The sequence below is a fragment of the Microcaecilia unicolor genome, chromosome 2, assembly GCF_901765095.1.
Source record: "Microcaecilia unicolor chromosome 2, aMicUni1.1, whole genome shotgun sequence".
Classification (NCBI taxonomy): domain Eukaryota; kingdom Metazoa; phylum Chordata; class Amphibia; order Gymnophiona; family Siphonopidae; genus Microcaecilia; species Microcaecilia unicolor.
The window spans coordinates 459,317,448-459,342,180 of record NC_044032.1 but is presented as its reverse complement, the minus strand read 5'-3'; the positions used below and the strand labels follow the sequence as shown (position 1 = coordinate 459,342,180).

The 24,733-nt window shown below is 42.7% G+C and overlaps 1 protein-coding gene across 1 annotated transcript in view; it reads left to right on the top strand.

The window, feature by feature from the left end:
* NAGK (N-acetylglucosamine kinase) overlaps window positions 1-24,733 on the top strand; it is a 112,499-nt gene that overhangs the window by 68,260 nt on the left and 19,506 nt on the right. Inside the window, exons 7-9 of the mRNA XM_030190970.1 lie at window positions 4,742-4,829; window positions 12,063-12,160; window positions 18,040-18,118. Coding sequence (XP_030046830.1) covers window positions 4,742-4,829; window positions 12,063-12,160; window positions 18,040-18,118 — 265 coding nt within the window. The remainder of the gene's footprint in view (window positions 1-4,741; window positions 4,830-12,062; window positions 12,161-18,039; window positions 18,119-24,733) is intronic.

Here is a 24,733-nt window from a genome sequence, read left to right as displayed (position 1 = left end):
TAAACTGGTCAGTAGATTATTTTCTTTTCCAGTACGATCCTAGAGTAATCCTGACCGTGTGAGAGGTTAACTCTCTCCCCTCTGCCATGCATCCTCCCTCTCTCTCTCCTCTCCCCCCAGACATCAAGGATCTCTCCTTTTCTCTCTTCCCCCCCCCCCCCATCCAGCATCACCCCATGTCTGTCTGTCTGTCTCTCGCTCTTTCTCACCCCACTGTCCAGTATTGCCCCATCTCTCTCCCCACTCTACACACCACCATCAATCCTGTATTACCCCACCACTCTTCCCTCTCCAGCATCGCTCCATCTCCCGTCTTTTCCCCACCACCACCATCCAGCAAGGCCTCATCTCTCCCCCCTCCCTTTGTTCATGCACATGATCCGGTGGTCTGGGCTGCTGCTTCTCTTGGTCTATACAGTGGCGGGACAGCAGCAACAACTAACAGAAGGAAGGCAGATGCGGGAATATTGGCTTACATATACCACTGCTAGCTTTGCTGGTCCTAGAAACAGGAAGTGACATCAAGCTTTGATATCAGTTTCTATTTCTGGGGCCAGCAGTGGTGCACATAAGGCAATGTCCCTGTAACTGCCTGTTTTCTGTTACTTGTTGCTGCCATCTTGCCACCATGCAGACCAGGAAAAGCTGCATCTCGGACCGTGTGAAGTGAACTGGGAGGGGTGGGTAGGCAAAAGGAGAAAGACGGGGCTACGCAGGCTAGTCCTGGTGGGTGGGAGAAATGGGTGCCATGCTAGATTGTTGAGGGAGTAGGGAAGAGACTGGTGGTGCAGCCGTTAATTGTGTTAAAATTTTTAAAGTACTTATGCAGCTCTAGAAAAGTGGGAAATTTTTCTCTCTTAAATAGGACCCGGTATGTTCAAATTCTCATCTTACCATAGTTTTCACTTAACTCCCAACTGAGACTTGTTGGACCAGTCTTGATTCTTAGGTTAAAAATTCCTGTCATCTCTGCAGCAGGTAAGGTTGCTAACCTTTTAACAGAGAAAAAACAGACACCTGCCCCACCCCAATTCCCTTGCCAAACTGACTGTTGCAAACATTGAAAACAAAAGTCCTGTATTGTTCAATCTTATTTATTTAAACATATATGTGTGAGAAATACAAAAATAGGAAATATCGTATTAATACTGTAAACATAATTTAAATGTTTCAAGAACCTTTAGACTGACGCAGTATAGCAGCTCTTATAAGTTAAATGTAAACATGCTCTGCATCAATGAAAATCAACCTCCTCCCCCCCCCCCCCCCCCCCCCCCCCAGTAATAGGTGCAGGTCAGAACTAGGACATGTCTCCATGAAAGCCACCATATAAAATATTCTGGTTCTCATGTCATCTGAGCAATAGTAACATAAATCTCTCCATTACTAGGCATTATTGTGAAATAATACAAAATCTGAAAAGAAATCCTAAGTCAACATACATGTAGCAAACCTGCCATATAACAGCAGCACTAATTCCTGTGATTTAACCAGCAAGAACTCTTATCTATGAAGGAAGCACTAGAAATATTACACTGGGCCATAGAACACAATTACATTTACTACTGCTAAAACAGAAGACGTGGAATTTCTACAAATCACTATACAGAAACTGGTCTGTCACATACAAAACACATTAAATCAAAAATAGGACAATACCACTACGTTTGAAACAAATACAATTTTACCAACCAAAGTGGCTCAATAATTTAACAGTTGCTATTCATCTTATGTGAGGAGGAAAAAAGCCTCTGCATTCCCGTTTCAGTACATACTTGTGTCTGTTAAACCGGGATGGAATCTTCATAGGCTAAAAAAACCTCCTCATAACTTTAATCAACAAAACACATCAATCACAATACAAAACACAGATCCTCATCAAATACAGAACAAGGGATCACAAAATAAAAATATGAAGACAAAACTTAAACTAGGAACCCCCAAGAAGTCAAACTCGGCATGTATTGCAACACTGGAAAAATTAAAAACAGAAATACATTTCCTCTTGTATTGAACAAAACCCAAAGACATCCACAATACATATTTCTCAAAGCTAGCATTTCCAGTCAATAAATTAAAAAATAAAAACAATTTATTCTGTCCTTGGGGACTTTATTTTTCCAATCATGTTGGTCTCATTTTCTTTCTAACTCTTTCCAGTGGCTGCTGTCTATATTGTCCTTCCTCCTCTCATATCTTGTCTTCCATTCTATCACATCTGTCTCAGATACATTGATCTTTCCCTTTAGCTCTTTCCTCCCTTTTTTTTCTTTACTGCTTTTCTGTCCACTCAAATTTCACCCTCTCATCCTCCAGTTCTCCACTTTCTTTTTTACTCTTCACCTATCAACTTTCCATCTCCTTCCCTTAGTCCCTAGCTCTCCCATTTTCATTGTTTCACTCCTTCCCCAGTCTCCTATTCCTTTCTGTCAGCCACTCTTCCGTTACCACATTTCTACCCTCTGTACTCGACAGCCTCCTGTTACTTTTTTATAGTCCCCCCCAAAAGGCTTCTCCCACAATGGGTTCCATCATGTCCAGCATCTCCCCATCCTCTCTCTCCCTTCATTATTGTTGCTCAGAATCTCCTCTCGCTCTCCTCACCCGGCCCCCCCATCTGTATCCTATCATCTCCATCCCCTCTTCTTTCCTTCCCTCGAAGAGTGCAGCTTCTCCCCTTATTCCCTGTAGTCTGCATTCCCCCTTTCTGTCCCCTTCTTCTTTCCCTATTGTTAGCACCCGCTCCCTCTCTACTCTTTCTTCTCTCCCCCAGAGTCAGCATATCCCTCTCTCTATCCCCATCTTCTCTCCCCCAGTCAGCGTTTCCCCATTAATCTCCCTGTCTCTTCCCTTTGTCATGTTTTTCCCCTCTCCTCCATGTCCAGCCTCTTTCCCTCTCTTTCCATCTGTCATCTACCCTCCCCCCATGATGTAACATCTCTCCCTGTTCCCTACCTCCTGTTGTCCAACATCCCCTTCTCTCAGTCCCCTGACAACAGGTCAGGCATCTGTCCCGCCCACCCCTTGTACCTTGTTTATGTTTATTTCATCTTGATGAATCATTTTAACATGTAAATCAAAACAATATACAAATATACACTTTTAAAGGTCACTGGCAGCAAGTAGTAATTCAGATGTGTTGCTCAAGGCCAGCCCCAGAGCCCTCCTCCTGATGCAACTTCCTGCATAGGCGGGGCCCATCAGAGGGAAGGCTCTGGAGTTGGCCTTTAGCTTCATGTGTGAATCACTGCTCAATGTCATTAACCTTTAGAAGTGACGGTGAAATTTAAGGCCCATGGGCGGGGCCAGAAGGGGTAGCTGAGAGACAGAAGAAATGGTGGACTGTGGGCATGAGGAGAGTGGAAGAGAGTGAGGGGCAAAAAGGCTTTTATATGGCTTGTTTCAAGGGTCTACCAGCAGCCTGACGATTGAAAAACAGGCCAGTCTAACAAAAAACTGGCTAGTTGACAACCCTAGCAGCAAGTTCTTCATAAGAAGGAAAGTGAAAGCCATTACTATAGCAGCTCTTGTTGGTGAAAAGTGAGCATTGACTTTAGGAAGAGGTTTAATCTAGAAGGCTTTCCTTTCAGTCTTCAGCCAACAAAGAAACTGACAGTCTCCCAGACCTGCTGAGAATCCTCATTTTTAGGCGTTATGGTTTTTATAGTTCTTTTAGTAGTTATAGAAAATACTAACATGCCTAAGGATAGGAGTTTAGAAGCCATGACACATGCAGTATTTATTCCAGCAAGTGAGGAAATTGAGACTGGAAATTGAAATTGAATACCTGGAACTGACAGAACCCTACCCTCTGTCTCAGAGTAAATACCCTAATGTTAGGTACATCTAGGCAAGAGACTTTTCTAAGATGTGGAAGTTGGGATTGCTGCTGACGTGAACTGAGGCCCCAATGCTCAGAAGCAAATGCAGGCTCGAGAGGCCATTAGCGCTGAACTAGCACCCACATTTGCTAGCACTGAATGGTCAGAGGGCTCAACCACAGAGAACAATGAGCATGGAAATATAGTCAAATATCTTTAATTTCCTATTCCTTACAATGCTAAAAGAACAACACGGGAAATGAGGGTGCCCCTATCACCATAAACCTTATGCCAGCTCTGAGCTGGCATTAGGGGTCCAGGAATTAAAGGAAACAGCCCTCATCTACTGCAGGTTTCGCCAACGAGAAAGCTTGACCCTGCTGGAGGTCGGAGAGCAGCTGCAAGTTAGGAAAGGAAAATGTGTGCATGTGTTTTTTCATCCCTAAAGTATGAATGAGGCATGTTTTCCAGATCTGATGTAGCAGTTGGCAGGTCAGTGCTTTCTACCTTGTGAGTGGGGACAGGATGGTGAATCGTCCGGTCCAATGAATTGTGACTTCACTACTTTTTCCAGTGGTGTCTGCAGCGGCTCATGACTCGTTTCTGTTCATCCCCCTGTTCGCTCCGTCTCCACGCACCAGCTCAGGCGCATCCGCACAAGAGCTGTTCTTGAGTGCATGCACCAGGCACAATACAGAACAGCACACCAGAACAACCCCTTAAAGTTCTATGCTAACAGTGCACCTATATTTGCATATCAGTGTACAGCATTAAGGAATTGTACTGGCGCGCTGTTCCTGCTCTAATTCTCTGGCGTTGTTCTTTACAGCCAGGAGGTTTGAGAGTCGGGGCCTGATTTTGCTAGTGTACTTAATAAGGGTTACACTCTTCTGCAATTTTGTGACTTGATTTTCTTGCAGGTGTCAAATCAAATGGGTATCCTGACACATCTCTACAGGACGTTTGAGAAATCAAAGTTTGCGGGATTTTGCCGGAAGCTGGCAGAAGGTATAGTAGTGTAATTCATGAAGTCTTTTGTAAGTAATGATGGGTAAGAGTATAAGCAAGAGACACACAACACATAGATTGCCACTGAGCATGTCATTTCTTTGGCTGTGGTTTAAAAAAACAATGGCGACTGTGAAATTCAGGCTTACCCGTTTAGAGTACCAGAAGTACCTGTGTCTTGATTTTATATTATAAACCAAGCTCTCTACAGTTTGCATTTTACACAAATTTGGCTGGTGCCTCCAAGCTGTATCTTTACATTAATTTAGCAGTGCACGTGGACAGCAGCAGTGCTCGTAGCCTTCAAGTAGAATCACAGATTCCTTACACTCCTGCATAGTCCCTACGTTCTTCTCAGGCTTCACTACTTGCTCCCCCTCCTGTTTCATATCACTTGTGGTATTGCCTTCTGTTATCATAGAGCACACTTATTGGAACTCTTCCTATACTCAAACCTGGCTGTTCAGATTAGTTTGTAGCTGAGCGCTGGTCTCCCTGTCAGTCAGTGGCACCGCCTTTCCTTTCCCTTTCTTTCCTTTTCTCTTTATCCCTTTATTCTCCTTGTTCTGTCTTCTGGAGTGGAGGAGTAGCCTAGTGGTTAGTGCAGTGGACTTTGATCCTGGGGAACTGAGTTCAATTCCCACTGCAGCTCCTTGTGACTCTAGGCAAGTCACTTAACCCTCCATTGCCCCGGTACAAAATAAGTACCTGAATATATGTAAACCGCTTTGAATTTAGTTGCAAAAACCTCAGAAAGGTGGTATATCAAGTCCCATTTCCCTTTCCCCTTTCCTTTCTGATTTGTCCATGTCCATCCTTTATATACTTTTCTGTTTTTCCTACCTTTCTTGTAAGATTGCAGCTTCCTTTCTTTTAATTTATGGTATTATATTGTAAACCGCCTAGCAGCACATTGTGCAATTGGCAGTATGTTGGGCTTCTTCAATTCTTTGAGGACAAGCAGGCCGTTAATTCTCACAAGTGGGTAATGCGGCACCACATTGCCCGGTCTGGGCTTTATAACAAGCTTTAAGAGCTTTGTGGAGCGCGAGACACGCTCCACTTCTCATGCGCAGGTGCCTTCTCTCCCACTGCGAGGGTGCAGTTACCGCAGTTGTTTTTCTACCGCGGTAAAAAGAGGACTGCGTCTATAGTTTCTTGTCACGTCTGGTTCGGAAGAGCTTTTTGGTGCCTTTTCAGCTGCTTTTTGTTTGATTTTTCGCTGTGCCTTTTCAGGTTTTTCTCCCCTTTTCTTCCCGTAGATTTTTAGTTTAGTTTTTTTTTTTTTTTTGCTGATTTTTAAGTTTCCTTTTTTTTTCCCGCACTGTGGACCGTGTTTAGTCCTACTCTCCGGTCAGGTCTTTCCCGTGAATTTTTCTGTGGTACCTTGCTTTTTTTCAGGCATCATCGCGTGTTTTAATTTCACCTTGGAAGTTTTTCCTTCCATGTCCACTAAAGTTCCCATTGGCTTTAAACGCTGTTCCCAGTGCAGTCAGACGATCTCTGGCACAGATACCCATTCTTGATGTCTTCAGTGCTTAGGGCCTGACTATAGCCCTGCCAACTGTGTCCTTTGTCTTCAGATGAAGAAACAGCCAGAGAGGCTCAACGTGAGAGGATGTTTGGAGCCAGATCGGAGTTAGATGTCAAAGACTGCATTGGAAACATTGGTCCGTATGGCTGCTTCGAGACCCATTGACACCATTGAGCAGTGGTGTGTCGAGTGGGTCTCCACCTGTCTTGATGCCGGCTGATGGACATGGCCCCGGGACTGACCAGCGTCAGACCTGACCCCAAGGCAACGTGAGTATTTGACATCGTCCTTGTTGGTACTGAGGAGTCTCAATGCCGAGCTTCAGGTGAAGGCCAAGAAGCATCGGCATCGGTCATCCTCAACGCATGGTGCTGGGAGTTCCGGGGCATCAAGGGATTCGGCACTCAAGAAGCGTCAACACTGGTAGGATCGCTGCCCTTCTGTCCAGGAGGTGCTGATGCGCCTGTCTCCAGGCAGCCAGGTCCTGGCTCCCGTCTTGGCCTCATCAGTTTTTCAGCCTATCTTGGAGCCTTTCCCGGTGTCAACCCTCAGTGAGTGTATCTGGACCTGGCATTCTGCAATAGTGTGCATCTGTATCGAGTACAGGCGCTTGCCATACTGCCCGTTGCAGCCCCGCTTGGCCCTCAGCCTGTGGTGCAGCCTCCGAATCCAGTGCTGTGTGTGCCCTGGTGTCGACTGACTGGCAAGGAGTACTCCAAGACTGGACTTGGGAAACAGTGGCTTAGAGAGAACACTGATCCTTACCCTGTCCTACCTGTAGGGGGTCGGGTGCAATTCTTTCTTCAACAGTGGGAAAAGATCACAACTGGTTCCTAAGTGCTAAACATAATCAAAATAGGTAGCCACCTTAATTTTCAGTGTCTGCCAACAATTCAGTTCCCGACTTGGTCTCAAATGTCTCGAACACATACCCATCTGCTTATGGGGAATACAGTGGGACTTGGGACCTGCTCTGCTCCAGGAGAGGCATCGTCCCCTACTTGATGAAGGGAAACTGGCTGCTCTCACTGGATATCAAAGATGCTTATAAACACATTCCAGTTCATCCTATATGTAGAAACTACTTTTGGTTCCTTCTACCTCCTGACCATTACCAGATCAAAGTCCCTCCATTTTGGCCTTTGTTGGCGCCTGAAGTTTTCACCAAATGCCTCGTGGTGATGACTGTTACCTGCACAGATAAGGACCTCTAGTTTTTCCATTCCTTAATGATTGGCTTCTGGCTGCTTCATTTTCCTCACACAAAACAATGTGAGGGCATTCCATAAAGGACGCCAAATGCAGCATGCTGAGCACAAATTCTATAACTCCATCCTAGTTCCAGATTCTGTTATGGAATATTAGCGTAAGTCAGCATTTTCACACCAATGTTTAGGTGCACCCACTTAAGCCATGTCTGTGGCAGACCTAAATGTGGCACTTTAGCGTGTACGTTACAGTATTCTATAACCTAAGTACATAATTTGTTTGACACATCCATGCCCCACCCATGTGCCTCCCCCTATGAATGTCCTTGCATTTATGTGTAATGCAATTTGCACGCTCACATTACCACTTAACGGTTGTACTTGCTAGTTTTCTATAGTCTTAGTGCAAAAATGACATTTTTGGTTTATCATCAGCTTTGAGAAATCGGCATTGTCACCTGCAAACAAGACTTTGTTCATGGGAGCTCTTCTGGACTCAATTCAAACTAAAACTTTTATGCCACAAGACAGATTACTAAACCCTAATGCCTTATGCTTAGAAGATGCAAAGCTCCAGGAGAGTCACAGCCAGAGCCTATTTACAGATGTTGGACATTTGGCTAATATTTGCCACCTGAAAATGAAAAGGCCTCAATAGGATCTCAAATTTTAGTGGAATAAACATACCCAACCTCACTGTAATGTAATTCATCTGTCACCCTCACTTTGAACTATGCTACAATGGGGGATGTTTGAATTCAACTCAACCAGGGCTACACCAATAACATCTTCCTCCCTCCTCATAATGGATGCTTCTAACACCAGTTAGAAGAAGGCCTGTCTCGGCTCTCAGCTTATTCAGGGAACCTGGTCACAAGCTGAACGGCTGCTTCATATTAATCGTATGGAGCTCCCTGTGATATTCTAGTCTGAGTGTTTGCACACCACTATCAGGATCACTTAGTCTTAATTCAGTTGGACAGCGAAATTGCCATTTTTTCATGTGGAAAAAAATCACATCTAAACAAGCAAAGAAAAAAACTGGAGTATATAAAGTTATAATAATAAAGTGCTATGAAGAACTTGTATGAGAGAGTGCACTGAAAGGCACTGTGGAAAATTAATTTAAGAAGAAACATAGTATGTGAGGACATAATGATAAAAGTATTTAGGACTCTTTAGAATTGGATTTGGGATTATTTGTAGTTTGAAAGTGTGGAGCATTTTGAAAAATTTAGGAGGTTTTTTTTACCTGTGATTACAGCGAGGGTCAGTTATTGTAGCACTGTTTAGTAACGAAGTTGTTAAGTGTGATTTGACCCACTGAGGTCTTTTTCCTCCCATAAATTATTTTATATTATCTTGTGCAATAATATTTAACAAAAATTGTAGAATAATTTTCTGTGGTGTCAATCAAGATTTAATCCACTATTTTTTGCAATCTGGCTATAAACTGGACATGGCTACTCTATGCTTGGTCTCCCGTCCCTATCGTAGCAAAAACCCTGCATAAGCTTTTTTAAATAAAAAAAAAAGTCCCATTGCAACAATCTCTCATAGCAGCATACTGGCCTTGTCAACTGATTCCTTTCTCAAAAGTCACACGTCTTCCTCCATGCAAACTTCAAATATTTATATTGCAGATAACACAAGGAAGAGCACCCTTCTATATTCAAATTAATTAGTGTTTAGTTTCCATCCTGTGTCCATCAACACCCATTCAAAACATCTTGGTCACAGCAAGAAAACCATTCTACCAGGTGTGCCTATGCCTCTAAAGAGTCACATCCCTAGCTGGTATTCTCCAAATACCATATTTAGCTATTTGTACCATCTCCATTAGCTAGGGCTGCAGATGTCATGCATCAGAGTACATCTTGGTGCACTCAGCCTATCATGTCCGTATTGATAGACTTCCAGCTTCACAACATCTAGTCGTTTCTCATATCATGCCACCAATTCAGAAGCTTTCTTTCCATGGGGGTTAGTCTTATTCTTGTAAATTCCTTGAAGCCACCTTTTCGGGTCAATATAATCTGCTTTAGTCTAGCATCTTACCTGTAAAGATCGTTTTCTAATAGTGATTACTTATTGTTCTAGCTGAACATCAAGTCTTGGTCATCTATGAATTGCATGCTTAGTTTCATGACATCAACGTAGTTCTACATATTCATCCTACGTTCTCACCAAAGGCAATCACACCTTTCCACGACAATGAGGAAAAAAATGCTTTTTATGTTCTGTTCTATACCATATAATCTACGTGAGAAGTCCCTTCACAATATGGACTGTAACAGGTCTCTCGCTTATATTATGAGAACCAAATAAAACAGGAAATCTTTGCAGCTGTTTTGTCTCCTTAGACCCCAACAGAACAGATTCTTAATAGTCAAACACTGAAAAATTGCGTAGTATCCTCTGTTAATACTGTAGCCTTGTGGGAACAGATACTCTACCAGTCGACTTCTTCCATTATTTGGGGGTCAGCCTAGATTCCCAACTTTCTTTTACACAACTCATATCTAATGTCTTTAAACTTGGCTTTTTTTTTTTTTTTGTAAAATACTACTTGAAAAACCTCCATGTTATTTATGCTTTTACACCTAAAAACCTTCAAGTGAAAATAAGTGTGATTTTTTTTTTTATTTTTTTTATTTGCTATTGTGCTCAGTGATGGGGAAACCGGCTGAACCTTCTCACAATGTCATACTGTTGTTTTTCCTGTTATGACATCATTGCACCCCTACCGCCTCCTTTTTTTAAAATTTTGTGTCAATTATGTTCTGTTTGCCGATATTTTAGCCCTTAATCTTTTCACTCTCTTATACTGTCTCTTCTAATTACAAGGCTTGCTTATTGTAATATTTGCCTAGGTTGCCTACGCTACCAGTTAAAAAAAAAAAAGTTGCAATCTGTGCAAAACACTGCCATTCTTCTTCATCAATTTGAGCATTTTCCCCACCCGCTGAAATCTCACCACTGGCTTCCTGTCGATCAAAGAATCTTGTTCAAACTTCTTACACTTAACCTTTAAGGCCTTTCAACTAGGTCTTTTATGCTGTTTTTCAGCTTTCACCATTCCCTACTCCCCTGCCCGTACTTTACGTTTGATTAACAGCCACCTCTTGGTGGCCCAAGGCTAGGTTAGAATCAACATGCTGCTGTTTTTTCTTTGCCACCCCTTTCACGTGGAACTCTTCCAAAAGAAATTCAAGCTGAATCATCTTTCAAAAAAATGTAAAGTATCCTTAAAGACCTGGCTCTCTAACTTAGCTTTTGGTACCATCTAATTGGGCTTAGTTGACCATTTTGTTACAGGAATGCCTTTACCCCTTTTGTTTTCCTCACCCTTCCTTCCTCCCCACCCCCTCACCTCTTTCCCCTTGTTTAGGTTCCTACCTTATCTTTGACTTTTGCTTTGTATGAATGGCCTTATCTTTCCTATCAGAGTATTGCAGTTACTTTCTGTCCTTTCAAATTTAGCAGATCAAAGTGGTTTACATAATAAAGTTAGCAAAGGCGGTATAGCAAAGCAAATGCTAGTAAACTAAACTAAAACCAATCTAAAGGCAGACCTTACCAAATCAGAGCCACTTCAGGTCTCATAGTGTTTGCAGAGCAGTGACTTTGAACTCCCTTCATACATTTATTTTCACTACTGCTTGGACCAGTCTACAGCTGGAGACCATGCACTCAGTTGAACTGATGCTAACCAATCTGTCTGTAACATCAGCAATTTTCATATTCATTTTCCTTGCTGGGCATCTCTTGGATAATGGACAAACTCTAGATGATCAATCAGCCCTGAGCTTTTGAGTATCCCCTTTTGTGCATGACTCAATCCTGCCTTTCAGTGGAAAAAGTATTGTTTCTCACCTGTAACAGGTGTTTTCTATAGATTCATCCCACCCACCCACCCCCAAACCTCTCCAAGAGTTGGATTCCATCCCAAGCTATGGATCACTGCACTTGGGAAAGCCCACACATGCTTAGATCTACTCACTTAGTTCTGAGATGTGAAAGATCATCTTAGATGATGTCACCCCACTTGTATGCCTGATAATCATGCTGTCTACAGGAAATGCCTGTTTCAGATGAGCAGTGGTATTTTCCCCTCATCCTGCTCTACTTCATGAGTAAATCAGCAGGATTAACAGGATGGCATTGGCAAAAAGAATGTTGGAAAATTTTTCCTCAAGACAGCATCTTGAAGGCATCTTTTGGCATTTTTTAAAATTGTAACATAAGAATTTGATGCCTTAGAAGGTCTTCCTACTTTATTACAATACATCATATAACAAAAATTCCAGGTTATTTTGATGGGCCATGGTGCTGGAACCAATCCACTACTGATAACATTGTTTTTATGAGACAGTCAATTCTGTGTTGTTTTTTGACTCCAAAATGCAGTTTTCAGGAACCAATTGTGTCTTTAAATCTGAGGTCTGCCCTTATTAAAGTGCTTCTCTATTATGTTTTTTCTATCTATAGGTGCTAAACACGGAGATTCGCTCTGCTGTTATGTTTTCCGCAAGGCTGGGGAAGTCCTTGCTCGTCACATTGTAGCATTGCTTCCTAAGATTGATGAGGTACAGCTGCCCTTTGGTGGTATAGTTATCATGTTAACTCATCCAACAGAGTTTCACACACAATGCCTATGTATTTCCCAAAGAAACATACTTTAATCTATCATAGGGTGTAAAGTATGCTCCCTAAGAAGGGTACAGAATTGGGATATGCATGTTCTACTGTGCATTTGGTTTGCTAGTGCTCCCTAAATTTAGTGTGTACTAATTTGATTTGACACTCATTAACTTAAAAATTGACATGTAAGTTCATTAGCGTGCATTAAGTTACAACACACTAAAACATTTAGAGCCCACAAAATGGGGAAAAGCCCAAATGGAGAGCGAAGGCTTGATATTCAGAGGATTTATACTTCTGGTTTTGAGAGTTATGCTCCTAAACAGCCTCTCTAGGGTTGAGTTCTGAAATTTGTGCTCAGAATTTCACTAAACCAGTGGCGTAGCCATGGGTGGGCCAGGGCCCACCCTATTTGGACTCAGGCCCATCCAAAATTGTGGCACTCTTGCTATGGCTGGTAGAGATCCTCAAACCCCTCCAGCTGAAGATTTCCTCCTCAGGCAGCTGGTGCTCTTTCAAACGGCAGCTGGCTTAACTTGCCTCGAACTGACACCAGCCCCTCTGCACATGCTTAGTTTGTTTTCATGCATGCAGAGCCTGCTGGCCATGGCATCAGCTCAAGGAAAATGCTGCTGGCTGCTGTTTGGAAGAGCGCTGACTGCCTGAGCAGGAGGAAATCTTCAGCTAGCGGGGTTTGTAGCTCCCCTCCTGCTCAGGTATTTAATATTGTGGGCTTGCAGGTGGAAGGAGGGATGAAGAGAAGACAGCGAAGCAGAGCAGAGGGAGCCTAGGGACAGGGGGGCATGAATTCTGTGCCCACCCAACTTGGACTCAGGCCCATCCAAAATTGGCTGTCTGGCTACGCCCCTGCACTAAACTCTTAAATGTAGGAACATAAAAAGTGAGTGGTAACAAGGGCAGATTTAGAGCAGGGAAATGAAATTGAAAATCACAGCTAAACTCTTAACACTACTACTACTACTATTATTAAACATTTCTATAGCGCTACTAGACTTACGCAGCGCTGTACAAATTAACATGAAAAGACAGTCCCTTCTCAACAGAGCTTACAATCTAAATTGGACAGACGAACAGACAGCTAGGGGTGGGGAAATTGCAGTGGTAGGGGTGATAAGTGAGGGTGTTGAGTAAGAGAGTCATGGTTAGGAGTCGAAAGCAGTAGCAAGGAGGTGGGCTTTAAGCCTAGACTTGAAGACAGCCAGAGACTGAGCCTGACGTACTGGCTCAGGGAGTCTATTCCAGGCATAGGGAGCAGCGAGATAGAAGGAACGGAGCCGGGAGTTAGCAGTGGGGGAGAAGGGGGACGACAGGAGACATTTACCCAGCGAACGGAGTTCACGGGGAGGAGTGTAGAGAGAGATGAGAGCGGAAAGGTGCTGCGGAGTGGATGCACTTGTAGGTCAAAAGGAGAAGTTTGAACCGTATGCGGAAGCGGATAGGGAGCCAGTGAAGCGACTTGAGGAGAGGGCTAACATGAGTATAGCGACTCTGGCGGAATATAAGATGCACAGCAGAGTTTTGGACAGATTGAAGAGGAGATAGATGGCTGAGCAGGAGACCAGCGAGAAGCAAATTGCAGTAGTCTAGGTGAGAGGTGATAAGGGTGTGGGTAAGGGTTTTGGTAGCGTCCTCGGAGAGGAAAGGGCGAATTTTGTTAGTATTATAGAGAAAGAAACGACAGGTTTTGGCAATCTGCTGAATATGAGCAGAGAAGGAGAGAGCGGAGTCAAAGATGACTCCAAGGTTGCGCGCAGACGGGACAGGGAGGATGAGAGTGTTATCTACCGAAATAGAGAACGGGGGGAGAGGAGAGGCAGATTTAGGGGGAAAGAGGAGAAGCTCGGTTTTGGTCATGTTTAGTTTCAGGTGGCGGTGAGACATCCAGGCAGCGATGTCAGACAGGCAGGCGGATACTTTGGTCTGGATTTCAGCTGAGATATCCGGTACGGAGAGTTAGATCTGGGTATCATCAGCGTAAAGGTGGTATTGAAAGCCATGGGATGAGATCAGAGCACCAAGGGAAGAGGTATAGATGGAGAAGAGGAGAGGTCCTAGGACAGATCCTTGGGGTACACCTTGGTAACACTAGGCTCATGAAACTAGGCAAATAGAAGTAAAGCCTAAATTTATAAGTATAACGTTTAAACTCTTAAGATAAGTTTTCAGCTGAAAATAGAGCACAAATTTAGAAGCTCCGTTTTTTTTTTTTTTTAATTATTATTATTTTGGAATAGTAAATCTAGAGATCTTTCCCTGGGCACATCCATGTTACAGAATAATAATATTTAATATTTGTCTAACTGCTTTCACTCTGCTGTGTAATTTGCAAGGACAGTTAAGCATCTCAAGAATGCTTCACCACTGTTAAGTGTTGAAACCTCTTGTTCTTAACTTTGTTTACCAGAAACCCAGCAGGACTTCCTGCATGGGCTGGAATTATATGTACTGTGTGTTTTAGTTTTAAAGGTTTTCACCTAGTGGTAAAAATTGTATTCTCCCAAGAACAAGCAGAACAGCATCCGATGGAGCCAGTGTTGTATGTCTACAAACCTTGGCTACACCTTATGAAAATGCTTATACATATATACAACTTAGTTTTTGTGTTGTGAAGACCTCAGTCAAACGGAGTTGTGGAGTATTTGTTGGTTCAAGCAGCCACTCTCTTATCATCACTGGTCTTCTTGAATTTTTTGTTTAAATTGTTTCTTATATTTGTTGTATTTTTTTCTTTGGTTATTTTTATACAAATATTTTTCACTAATTCCCAAATAGTACTACTGGGTATTTTTAAAGACTTAGATCACTATTAATGCTTTCACTTAGCTTAGCTTAGATATATCAACTCCAGGGGGTATTTTCTGTCTGACATGACATCATGTTTTGCCACTCGTCTGTGTCAAGGATCCATCCCCAAAGAAATATTGCTGTCATCCATGCCGGCAGAAATATACATTGCCAGCAATTTAAATAAAAAATTGAAGAAGACCGTTGATGATAGGAGAGTGGCTGCTTGAACCAACAAATGCTCCACAACTCCGTTTGACTGTAGCCTTCACATGTCTGGGGCCTGACCATAATCCTCCTCCTTGTAAATTGTGTTCAGAGATGGCAAGAAGAAGCATTAAGAGTCATGAGGGATAGCATAAAATGATTTTTGTTGGGGAGAAGTCCGGTCCATCGATTTTCGGCATCAGTATCAGTGGCTCCTGGGGATGCATCAGCATCTTGCTTGTCTTCGGAGAAAACGAGGTTACTCACTTGTAGCAGGTGTTTTCCAAGGATAACAGCACACCCACTCTCACAACCCCATCCACCTCCCTTAGGAATTGAATTCTATCAGCTATTGTATTAGACAATACAATAGCTGAGCTGCAACGGTGGGTGGGAAGGCGCTCACATGTGTGGTGGATATTGTCAAAAGATTCTAGATATAGAATGCTGGGTAGCATCTCTGCAGCAGGCTCTGTCGAATGGCATCACCAAGATGTGAAAATGTGTGTCCTGCTATCCTCGGAGAACACATGCCACAGGTGAGTAACTTCACTTTAGGCACTTGCATCCCTGGCTAAAATGAGCTCTTGCTATCTCAATATATCCCAAACTTTAGGGGTCCATGTAGGGTCAGCCTGACCAGTAGATGGGCTTAGGGGTCCACCTAGGGTGGCATAATTTGAGGGCAGCACCGACATAGCAGTGACAGCATCTATGAAAGCGTCATTGCGGTCAGCCTGGGTACTTGATCATCCACATATGGTCAATGTCTGCTGGGTTCAGCTCACTTTAAGTATGTGCAGATTCTCAACACCCTTCACCAGCCACAGGGTTAGTCTTCTGTAGACACTGACTGCTCTTCTGGCACCACCCTAGAGGGTAGAGAAGGGAGGGGGGAGGTATGCTGGACACTGAAGAGAGGTAGGGAAGGATCTGCCATGGAATGGAAAACAGCCTTAGTAAATCAGGAGGAGTGGTAAACCTCAAAAGAGGTCTCTACACTCCCCTTCACCACTCCTCAACTTCGGTGGAGACAGCCGGGCTGGGGGGAGGGGGAGGGGTGGCTCAGCTGCTGGCTCCTAAGTTTTTAGGATAGCTGCTAAATCAAAAGGAAATTTGTCAAGACCTGCCTATAATTACCTGCAGGAGTGCACATATGTTTGCTGGCACACATAGGGGCTCATTTTCAAAGCACAGCCTCCCAAAGTTCCATAGGTTTCTATGGAACTTTGGAAGGCTAAGTGCTTTGAAAATATGCCTAATAGTGGGGGCAGCCATTTTACAAATAACACTGTACGTGAGAAAAAAAAAAAAGGAGCAGCACGATCCTGGCAGTTCCACATGGAATTGTCAGCACATCCACATGGAAGAAGCGATTTTGCTTCCTGGACAGCCTTGGCCAAAATGAGCACTTTTTAAATTTTATATATGCCTTTGAACTGGTGTAAAACCTGGAAAATACATGTGTAGATTTTTTTCCCCTGTGCTAATCATACCCTAACCATGTCCCCTTGAAATATCTGTATGATGTGGATCTCCACATTTAAATAGCCTATTCCTGTTATTACCATTTACTAGGGCTGCACATTTAACGTAATGAACCTGTTATAATTTTAACTTATGTTAAGTAGAGAGGTGTGGTAGCCACTCTTAAAGGTTATCAATAGAAATCAAACAAAATAAAACATGGAAAAGAAAATAAGATGATACCTTTTTTATTGGACATAACTTAATACATTTCTTGATTAGCTTTCGAAGGTTGCCCTTATTCCTCAGATCGGAAATAAGCAAATCAATAAATTTAACACAATTAACACGTTAGGCTCCCTGCTCATTGACTTGTGATCTGGCACCTTTCTCTCTTTTCTTCCTCATCCCATGGTCTGTTATCTCTCTTCTTCTTTCTGAGTATCTCTTCCTCTCCCACTGCCCGCCCCCCCACATATACCCCCTTTGCATATTTATTTTTTTGTATTTATTTTCAGCATTTGATATACTGCAAGTGATCCCTGAGGCTATTACAGGTCCCTAATGGGCTCACAATCTAAGCATACTCTGGCATCTCTCCCTTTTTCTTATGGCCCTCCAAACTTGCCTTTAAGGCCAGCAGTGCTAAAGACATGCTGCTTCTGGCCAACCCACAGCCTTCCCTATGTAGCATCCTACCACCTCTGCCAGAACTTTTGTTCCAGCGGGCAGTTCACTGCTAGAAAAGGAGGGAGAGAGAGAGATGCAGGACCGGGTGGGAGAGATAGATGCTGGAAATAGGGAATGGAAAAAAGAAAAAAGGGTTATGGCTGGACATGAATGGGATGTGAAATGCACATGGATAAGTGAGGAAGGGAAAAAATGCTGGCACAGGGATGGAAGAGGAGAGAGGGATGGAATTACTGCCCATGGATGGAAAGGAAAGGAAGAGATGGAAGCTAGATTTGAGGAGGCAGAAAAATGGAAGAAAGCTGAACATGACAGATGGAAAATAAATAGTGAATGGAGAGAAGGAAGCAGAGCACAGACAGAGGGGTAGCAGAACCAGAGACAGGGCCCAAGATTAGAAAAATAAAATCAGACAACAAAGGTAAGAAAATGATTTTATTTTCAAATTAGCAACTGATGTTATTTTTGAAAATTTACATCTACTGTCTGTCGGGCACCTAGCATCACTAACCATTAGAGATTTAAGATGAGGTTGTATGCAGTGGAAGGTTTCCTTTAACTTGGTGGTTATAAGAATAATTTGTGGCCAAACGTTTTTGTGGTGGTATGAAGTCAAGACTAATGTAAATTTCTCAACAACTGTTTCATTTTGTAGACACTTTTCCAGGGGGAGCTTGGCTTACCAATTCTGTGTGTGGGTTCAGTGTGGAACAGCTGGGACATGATGAGAGATGGTAAGCAATAATACCAGCAAACCTTCTCTTGTATGCAGTTCATGTGATATAGAGAGAGACCCAGGAATAACAACTTGTGAGTGCTCTGAATGACACATGCTCTTGATACTTTTCTTCTGAATCCTCTGAAATGCTCTAACCAGTCAACAGTTTTGTGAACAGACTAGTAATTCGATCTGGTGCAGTTCACTAATGTTCCTCCTTTTTTCTCCCTGCCTTCCCCAGGCAGCTTTCTTTTTACAATTCTTTTCAGCCATTTATAAAGTTTTTATGTAAAAACAAAATGTACTTAAGCCATGCAACCCATATATCTAAGAATCTCGTACTAGATTTGTATTATCCAGTTGAGCAATAATTGACCCACAAAAGACAGCAGGACCCAAGATCACAGAAACCAAACCCAAAAAGTGCAGCTCATGTATCAAGCCCAAGAACAGCAAAATGCTCATATGTGATTGATAAGAATCATCAGATACTATGGGAATAGTCCTAATATGATCCTGACTTGATGTGCTGGCACCACCCTGGAGAGTTGGAAATATGGAACTACTTTTAGTTACTGTGCATACGTTAGGGGTAATTTTATAACTGGGTGCCTGGTAGGAGCCAAGGAACATAGGCTACTCCTGCCAGAATTCTACGCAAAAAAAAAAAAAAATCAAAATTCTGTACAAAAAAAACTCTAAAATTCTGCTCGCAAAGTTTGCAAATTCTGCAAAATTCTGCGCACAAAATTTGCAAATTCTGAAACATTTTGTGCACAAAGTTTGCAAATTCCGCAAGTTTATTTGGCAGAATTTAACCAATATTACAGCCCCCTCTCCCTGTACACAGATACCATCCATATTCTTCACAGCACCTATGGCTCCACAGTCACGCAGAGTTCCGACAGGAGTAATAGGCGCCGACTTTCCTTTATTGTAGTAGTTCTCGACCAGTGTGACCAACATCTGGGAGGTGTGTCAACAGAACTTTGACAGCTCATTTGTGCTTTAACAGTCCTGTGTGTGGCAAGTTGGAGAGAGCTGAGAACAAAGAAGCCAAGTACTTAAAATCTCCATTACTACTATCACCAGCCCCAACTGGAAATATTGGTGGCCTCTGGACCATCCCTTTCCTCCACTCTGACATCATACAAACCCCCGTGTCTGTATTTCCTTTGCATCATTAATAGCAACAATGAAATGATATATAAGTTTTTGTCTTTCTTTAGCTGCGACTTCTAGTATTAAGTGTGTCATGCATGTGAACATTGTCAGGTGTGTCACAACAGAAGGAAGGTTGAGAACCACTGCTTTATAGAATACTAGTGCAACAGCAAAAACGCTTACCTATAAGTTAGGTGTGAGCACTTATGCCAGCAGTAGAGCTGCTGTAAATAGGAGTGCATAAGTGCCAGAGATACACGTGTAACTTATTCTGTAAGTTATGTGCATAAGTGTGAGTCTCAGCCACGCTCTGCCTATGTGCACACCTACTTGTAAAATGCACACTGTGTAAGATATGTATTTACAGAATGGAACTTAGGTGGAATTTTGGCATTTATGTTCGCATATACCGTTATTCTAATGGATTATGCATGTAATTATCAGCACATACTTTATAGACTTACCCTCCAAATGTTTTATCTTTTAATGAGTCTGCTTACAAAGAACACAAGAATGTCTTTCAAGGTTAGCTTCACCTTATAGAAAGGTGTCTCTGAGAAAATTAAGCCCCCACATTTGTGATATCTTGATTTAAATACGAGAGCATTTTTCCATCAGGCTAAAGTGGCTGTAGCCAGATGCAGAAAAACTTGAATTCTCTGTTCTCAGAAAAGCAAACTTCATTTGGGGGAAATTGGGGGAGGGGAGACTTGCAATGGACAGTTTGTCAGGGTCCAGGATAAAAGGAACTAAAAGATGTTGCTTTTCTGGTTCTATTTATTATCTGATTAAAGCCTGTAAAATCAAGCTTTTCAGTACTCTTAGAGAAGATGTTGGCAGAAAAGGACCATTTGGTCTGCCCAGTCTGCTTGATCTTTGGTCTCCTTCCTTTCTCTGCCACTAAAATCCCTTTGTGTCTGACCCGTGCTAGCTTGAATTCTGCTTCTGTTTTTACCCTATAACACTTGTTGGAGGTCTCTTCCAGGTGGGTGGCACCGTCTCAGTGAAAAAGTATTTTCTCACTTTCCTCTTTAGGTACAAACTTAGATTGTGAACCCTCCTGGGACAGAGAAATATCCAGTGTACCTGAATGTAACTCACCTTGAGCTACTACTGAAAAAGGCATGAGCAAAATCTAAATAAATAAATAAAATAAGTAAGATAAGTTACCAAAATTGTGTTCTAGGGCTTGAAGTACTTCTTATGTGCACGAATTAATATGAGATAGCTACTCCAGAGGTTTAAATGCTCCATTGAGATTCTGTATCCTCTGCAACAGATCAGAAACCTCGTTGGAGTGCATTGAACTAATAAAAAAGAATATATTTCTTTATATTCCACTGGTGTAGCTATGTCAACTTTTCCATCCATTGGGACTCTTTCAATTATTTACAATGTCAGAACCTGTTCATACTTATGTAAGAGATTCTATACCTTATTACAGCACATTAAATAGAATAAGAATCATAATATAACTTTAAATCTTTTATGGTTTCCTCCTTACATCTGTTTCCTGTCACTAAAGAAACAGGAAGTGAACATTAAACCACACAGAAACAAGCAGACTTAGGGCCAAATGCACTAAACTTTACGAGGCAATAACGAGCCATTAACGAGAAAATAGTAAACCCTGGCATGCACAAAATACCTTTTTCCGACAACGGTAGCAGCCAACGAAAACGGAATGCAGATGAGCAAATTGTGTAGAAACCGTATTGAAATGAGATGCACTAAAGTTTTCCGCTTGCCCTAACGCTGGAAAACGCCGGGAAAGCTAACGAGAGGTCTGTACCTCTTGTTGGGGCTGCCCTGCTTTCAAAACTTAAATGTCCAAAAAAAAATCGGGAGGGTGCAAAAATGCTCATCAGGAGCGTCCTTTATGGACGGCCTTTCCCCCGCCCGCCTGCCCAAGGTCGCCGCTGCTCCCCGCTCCCCCCTGCACAAATTGAGACTTTTTTAAGCAGCCCCGGCCCCCATCTCTTCCTTCCTCCTTTTCTAGAAAAAAACAGCTCCCGCCATCTTCCGCCCCCATGCCCCGCCCCCCCCCCCGAGGTCGTCGCCTTAGGTTACTTACGTCAGACGAGGGCGGGCCCAGGAGGAACGGAGGGGACGTCGGAGGAGGCGCGATCAGCTGTTCTTGCCCGTGCAGCGCCTTCACACAGAGGTGAGAGGCGCTGCACGGGCCCGGTTTCACAGAGGGGGGCCCGGTGGAGGAGGGAGCGGTGGCGGCGACCTCAGGGGGGCAGCGGGGGGGCACAGGGGCGGAGGATGGCGGGAGCTGTTTTTTCTAGAGAAGGAGGAGGAAGGGAGGGGGGCCGGGGCTGCTTTAAAAAATCTCGATTTATGCAGGGGGGAGCGGGGAGCAGCAGCGACTGCGGGCGGGCAGGGGGGGGGGGCAAGGCCGTCCATAAAGGACGTGTCTGTTTTGGTTTGGGGTTTTTTTTTTACGATTTTGGCATGCGCAGAACAGCCAGCATAACGCTTGGCTGCTCTGCGCATGCTTTACGGGCCGATTACTGACAGCTTTTTTTTTTTTTTAATTGTTTATTTATTGTTTTAGTGATAATACAAAGAATACATCTTTGAAAAGATACACCAGATATAAACACAAATACACAAAAGAATATAATATATATAGAAAACATCTCTACAATCTGGTTACAACAGTCCACCAAGAAGAGAAGGAGTGGGATTCAAGATTAATTAAACCAATGGAAGTTTGGTACTATTAAATTAAAGTTTAAGGAAAAACAAGCAGTGGTACTCCTTAATTAACAGAACCATAAACCAGAGATGGAATTAGCATTGGTTTTTCTTCATATCAAGGAATGACCTTAATTGTTCAGGTTCAAAGAATATATATTTTTTATCCTTGAATATCAAAATACATTTGCAAGGAAATCGTAATTGGAAAACTGCTCCAACATTTAAAGACTCTTGCCTCATGTCTAAAAACTTTTTCCGCCTTTGTTGAGTCCAGCGAGCAATGTCTGGGAACACAGAGACTTTGCTTCCTTTAAACTCAGGATAAATCTTTTTAAAATAAAGTCTCAATAAAGATTCTTTGTCTTGTAAGAAAACAAAAGATACAATCAATGTCGCTCTAGTTTCTGTATTATCCACAGACTGCTCCAAAAAGTTTGTCAAATCCAGCGTTTCAGGAGGAATGTCCTGTTTAGAAGTAACTTGAGGTAAAGGAGGTTTCTTTTCTAAATAGTAGATCTTTTGAAGAGGAGGGAGTGTTTGATCTGAATAGTTATATATTTCTTTAAGAAACTTAGCAAATATATCCTTCGGGGCCACAAATTGAGATTTTGGAAAGTTTAGGAATCGTAGGTTTAGATTTCTTGATAAATTTTCCATATTCTCTATTTTTCTTTGTATAGAGGCACAATCTCCTACAATATGAACTTGTTGTTGAGATATTTTCCCAATTTGTGTCTCTAGGTCAGTTTGCTTTATTATTACTCCCTCCATTTGTCTTGTAAGAGATTTTATCTGAGAAGAATTGTTCAAGGATAACGTTATAAAAGAGGTACAGACCTTGTGAAGTGATTCCAATGCTGTCCAAATCGATTCCAGCGACACCTCTTGGGGCTTGACTAAGGGTTGTATCGCCAATACGCAAGCAGAAACTTCTTCTGGCGTAGTTGTTTCAGGCAATACCCCAGTAGCCTCCCCTGTTGGCATTTCTGGCGTTCGCTGGGCTCCCTCAGCTAGCTCCAAGATCTCTCTGGGCTCCGCTATCGCTTCTGGGGAAGGCCACTCCTTCAAATCCCCGCTAGTCTCGGGATTCGGTACAGTTCCTCCAGGTGCGTGCGAAAGCGTCGGGGTCGCAGGTCCTAACGGACTAAGCGAAAGTTCGCTCTCCTGAGCGGAGCTCTTCCCTGCTCCGCTAGCGGATACGTCCGAAGTCGGAGTCGATACCAGAAATGTAGTCAATGACTGCTGCCCAGGCAAGGTAGGGATTTGCTTCGGGAGGGGTGGTCCCCTTAGCTTCCCTTTCCTTTTCGGCATATTTAACTAGGAAAATCGTCGAAGAAAAATTTTCTTTTTGGGAGCGTCTTTGTTACATGTCCTGCTTGGGCGCCATCTTGAGTCCTTCTTTACTGACAGCTTTAACGAAGGGTTAGTGAATGCAAGTGAGCTGCAACGAGCAGCTCATTTGCATTCCCTTTCCTTCGTGCATAGCCGTTCCATACCGATTCGTTATGGAATTCGGTACGGAACAGCTCTAACAAGGACTTTTGTGCATCTTGCCCTTAATTTACGAGATCTGTTCATGTTAGCAATACTCAGGAACTCTCACTCACCATCAAAGGTAAGTTAAGATTGACATTCACTGTAGCATATTTCAAACAATAGACATTAATTCTATAACTTTTAATTATAGTAACAATTTATTGCAACGCAAAGGGGTTTTTTTTAATTTTCATGCTGTGACACAGATCAAAGTACTTCCTTAAATCTAAGCTAAGTAGGGTGACAATGCAAAACTCCATTTGCCCATAACAGATAAACACTTTCATTATTGAAAGACATTTCTTCACTGTTACTTAAATCATTTTCCCGTAATGTAGTTTCCATCTGTAGCACCATATTCTTACACAAATACACAAAGCAAGCCATAGTAAAAGCAGTGACAACGTTGGATAAGAGCATGCCAGCACAGGACTTAATCAGCTGACAAATCTTTCCTAATCTGGCCACATAACCCTTAACAGCTAATAGAAGCAGTGCTTTTTTTGTAGAAAAAAGGGTGCCGGTACTCATTGTGGGTGGGGTCACCACACATGGCACCGCCCCTATTATAGCCACACCCACATTAGCCACACCCCTTTTACCAGCCATGGCGCATATAAACAGACATCATTGAAAATATTATACTAGTATAGGAGAAAAAATAATGTGATTTTTTTTCATTATAAATAATTTCTGTAAGCTGTTACAGCTCCAGTATACCCAGTGCAAAATAAGACAAATTCCAAACACTAAAATGAAAATAAAATGATTTTTTCTACCTTTGTTGTCTGGTGACTTTGTTTTTCTATCCATATTGGTCCCAGTCTCTGATTCTGCTGCTCTCTATCTGTTCTCTTAACTCCGTTTCCAGGGCTTTCTTTCCATTTATTTCTTTACTTTCCTCCTTTCTTCTTCTTTTGTTGCCCTGCATCCATAAGTAAAAGCTGGGTCCTCCTCCATGGAATTGACTGGAGGAGGTATAACATGGATCCAGCTTTTGCCTATTTTCTCCATCCATGTGCAGTTTTTCTCCTCTTCCCTTTCCCTCATCTCCATCCATACGCATCTTCTTTTTTCTTTCCTCCCCTCCATTCATGTCCAGCACTTCTCCTCTCTCTTCCCCTCCATCCATGTCCAGCATTTCTCATCTCTCTTCCCTCCTCTATATCCATATAAAGCAATAATTCTCTCTCCCCTCTCCTCCATCCAAGTTAGCATTTCTCCT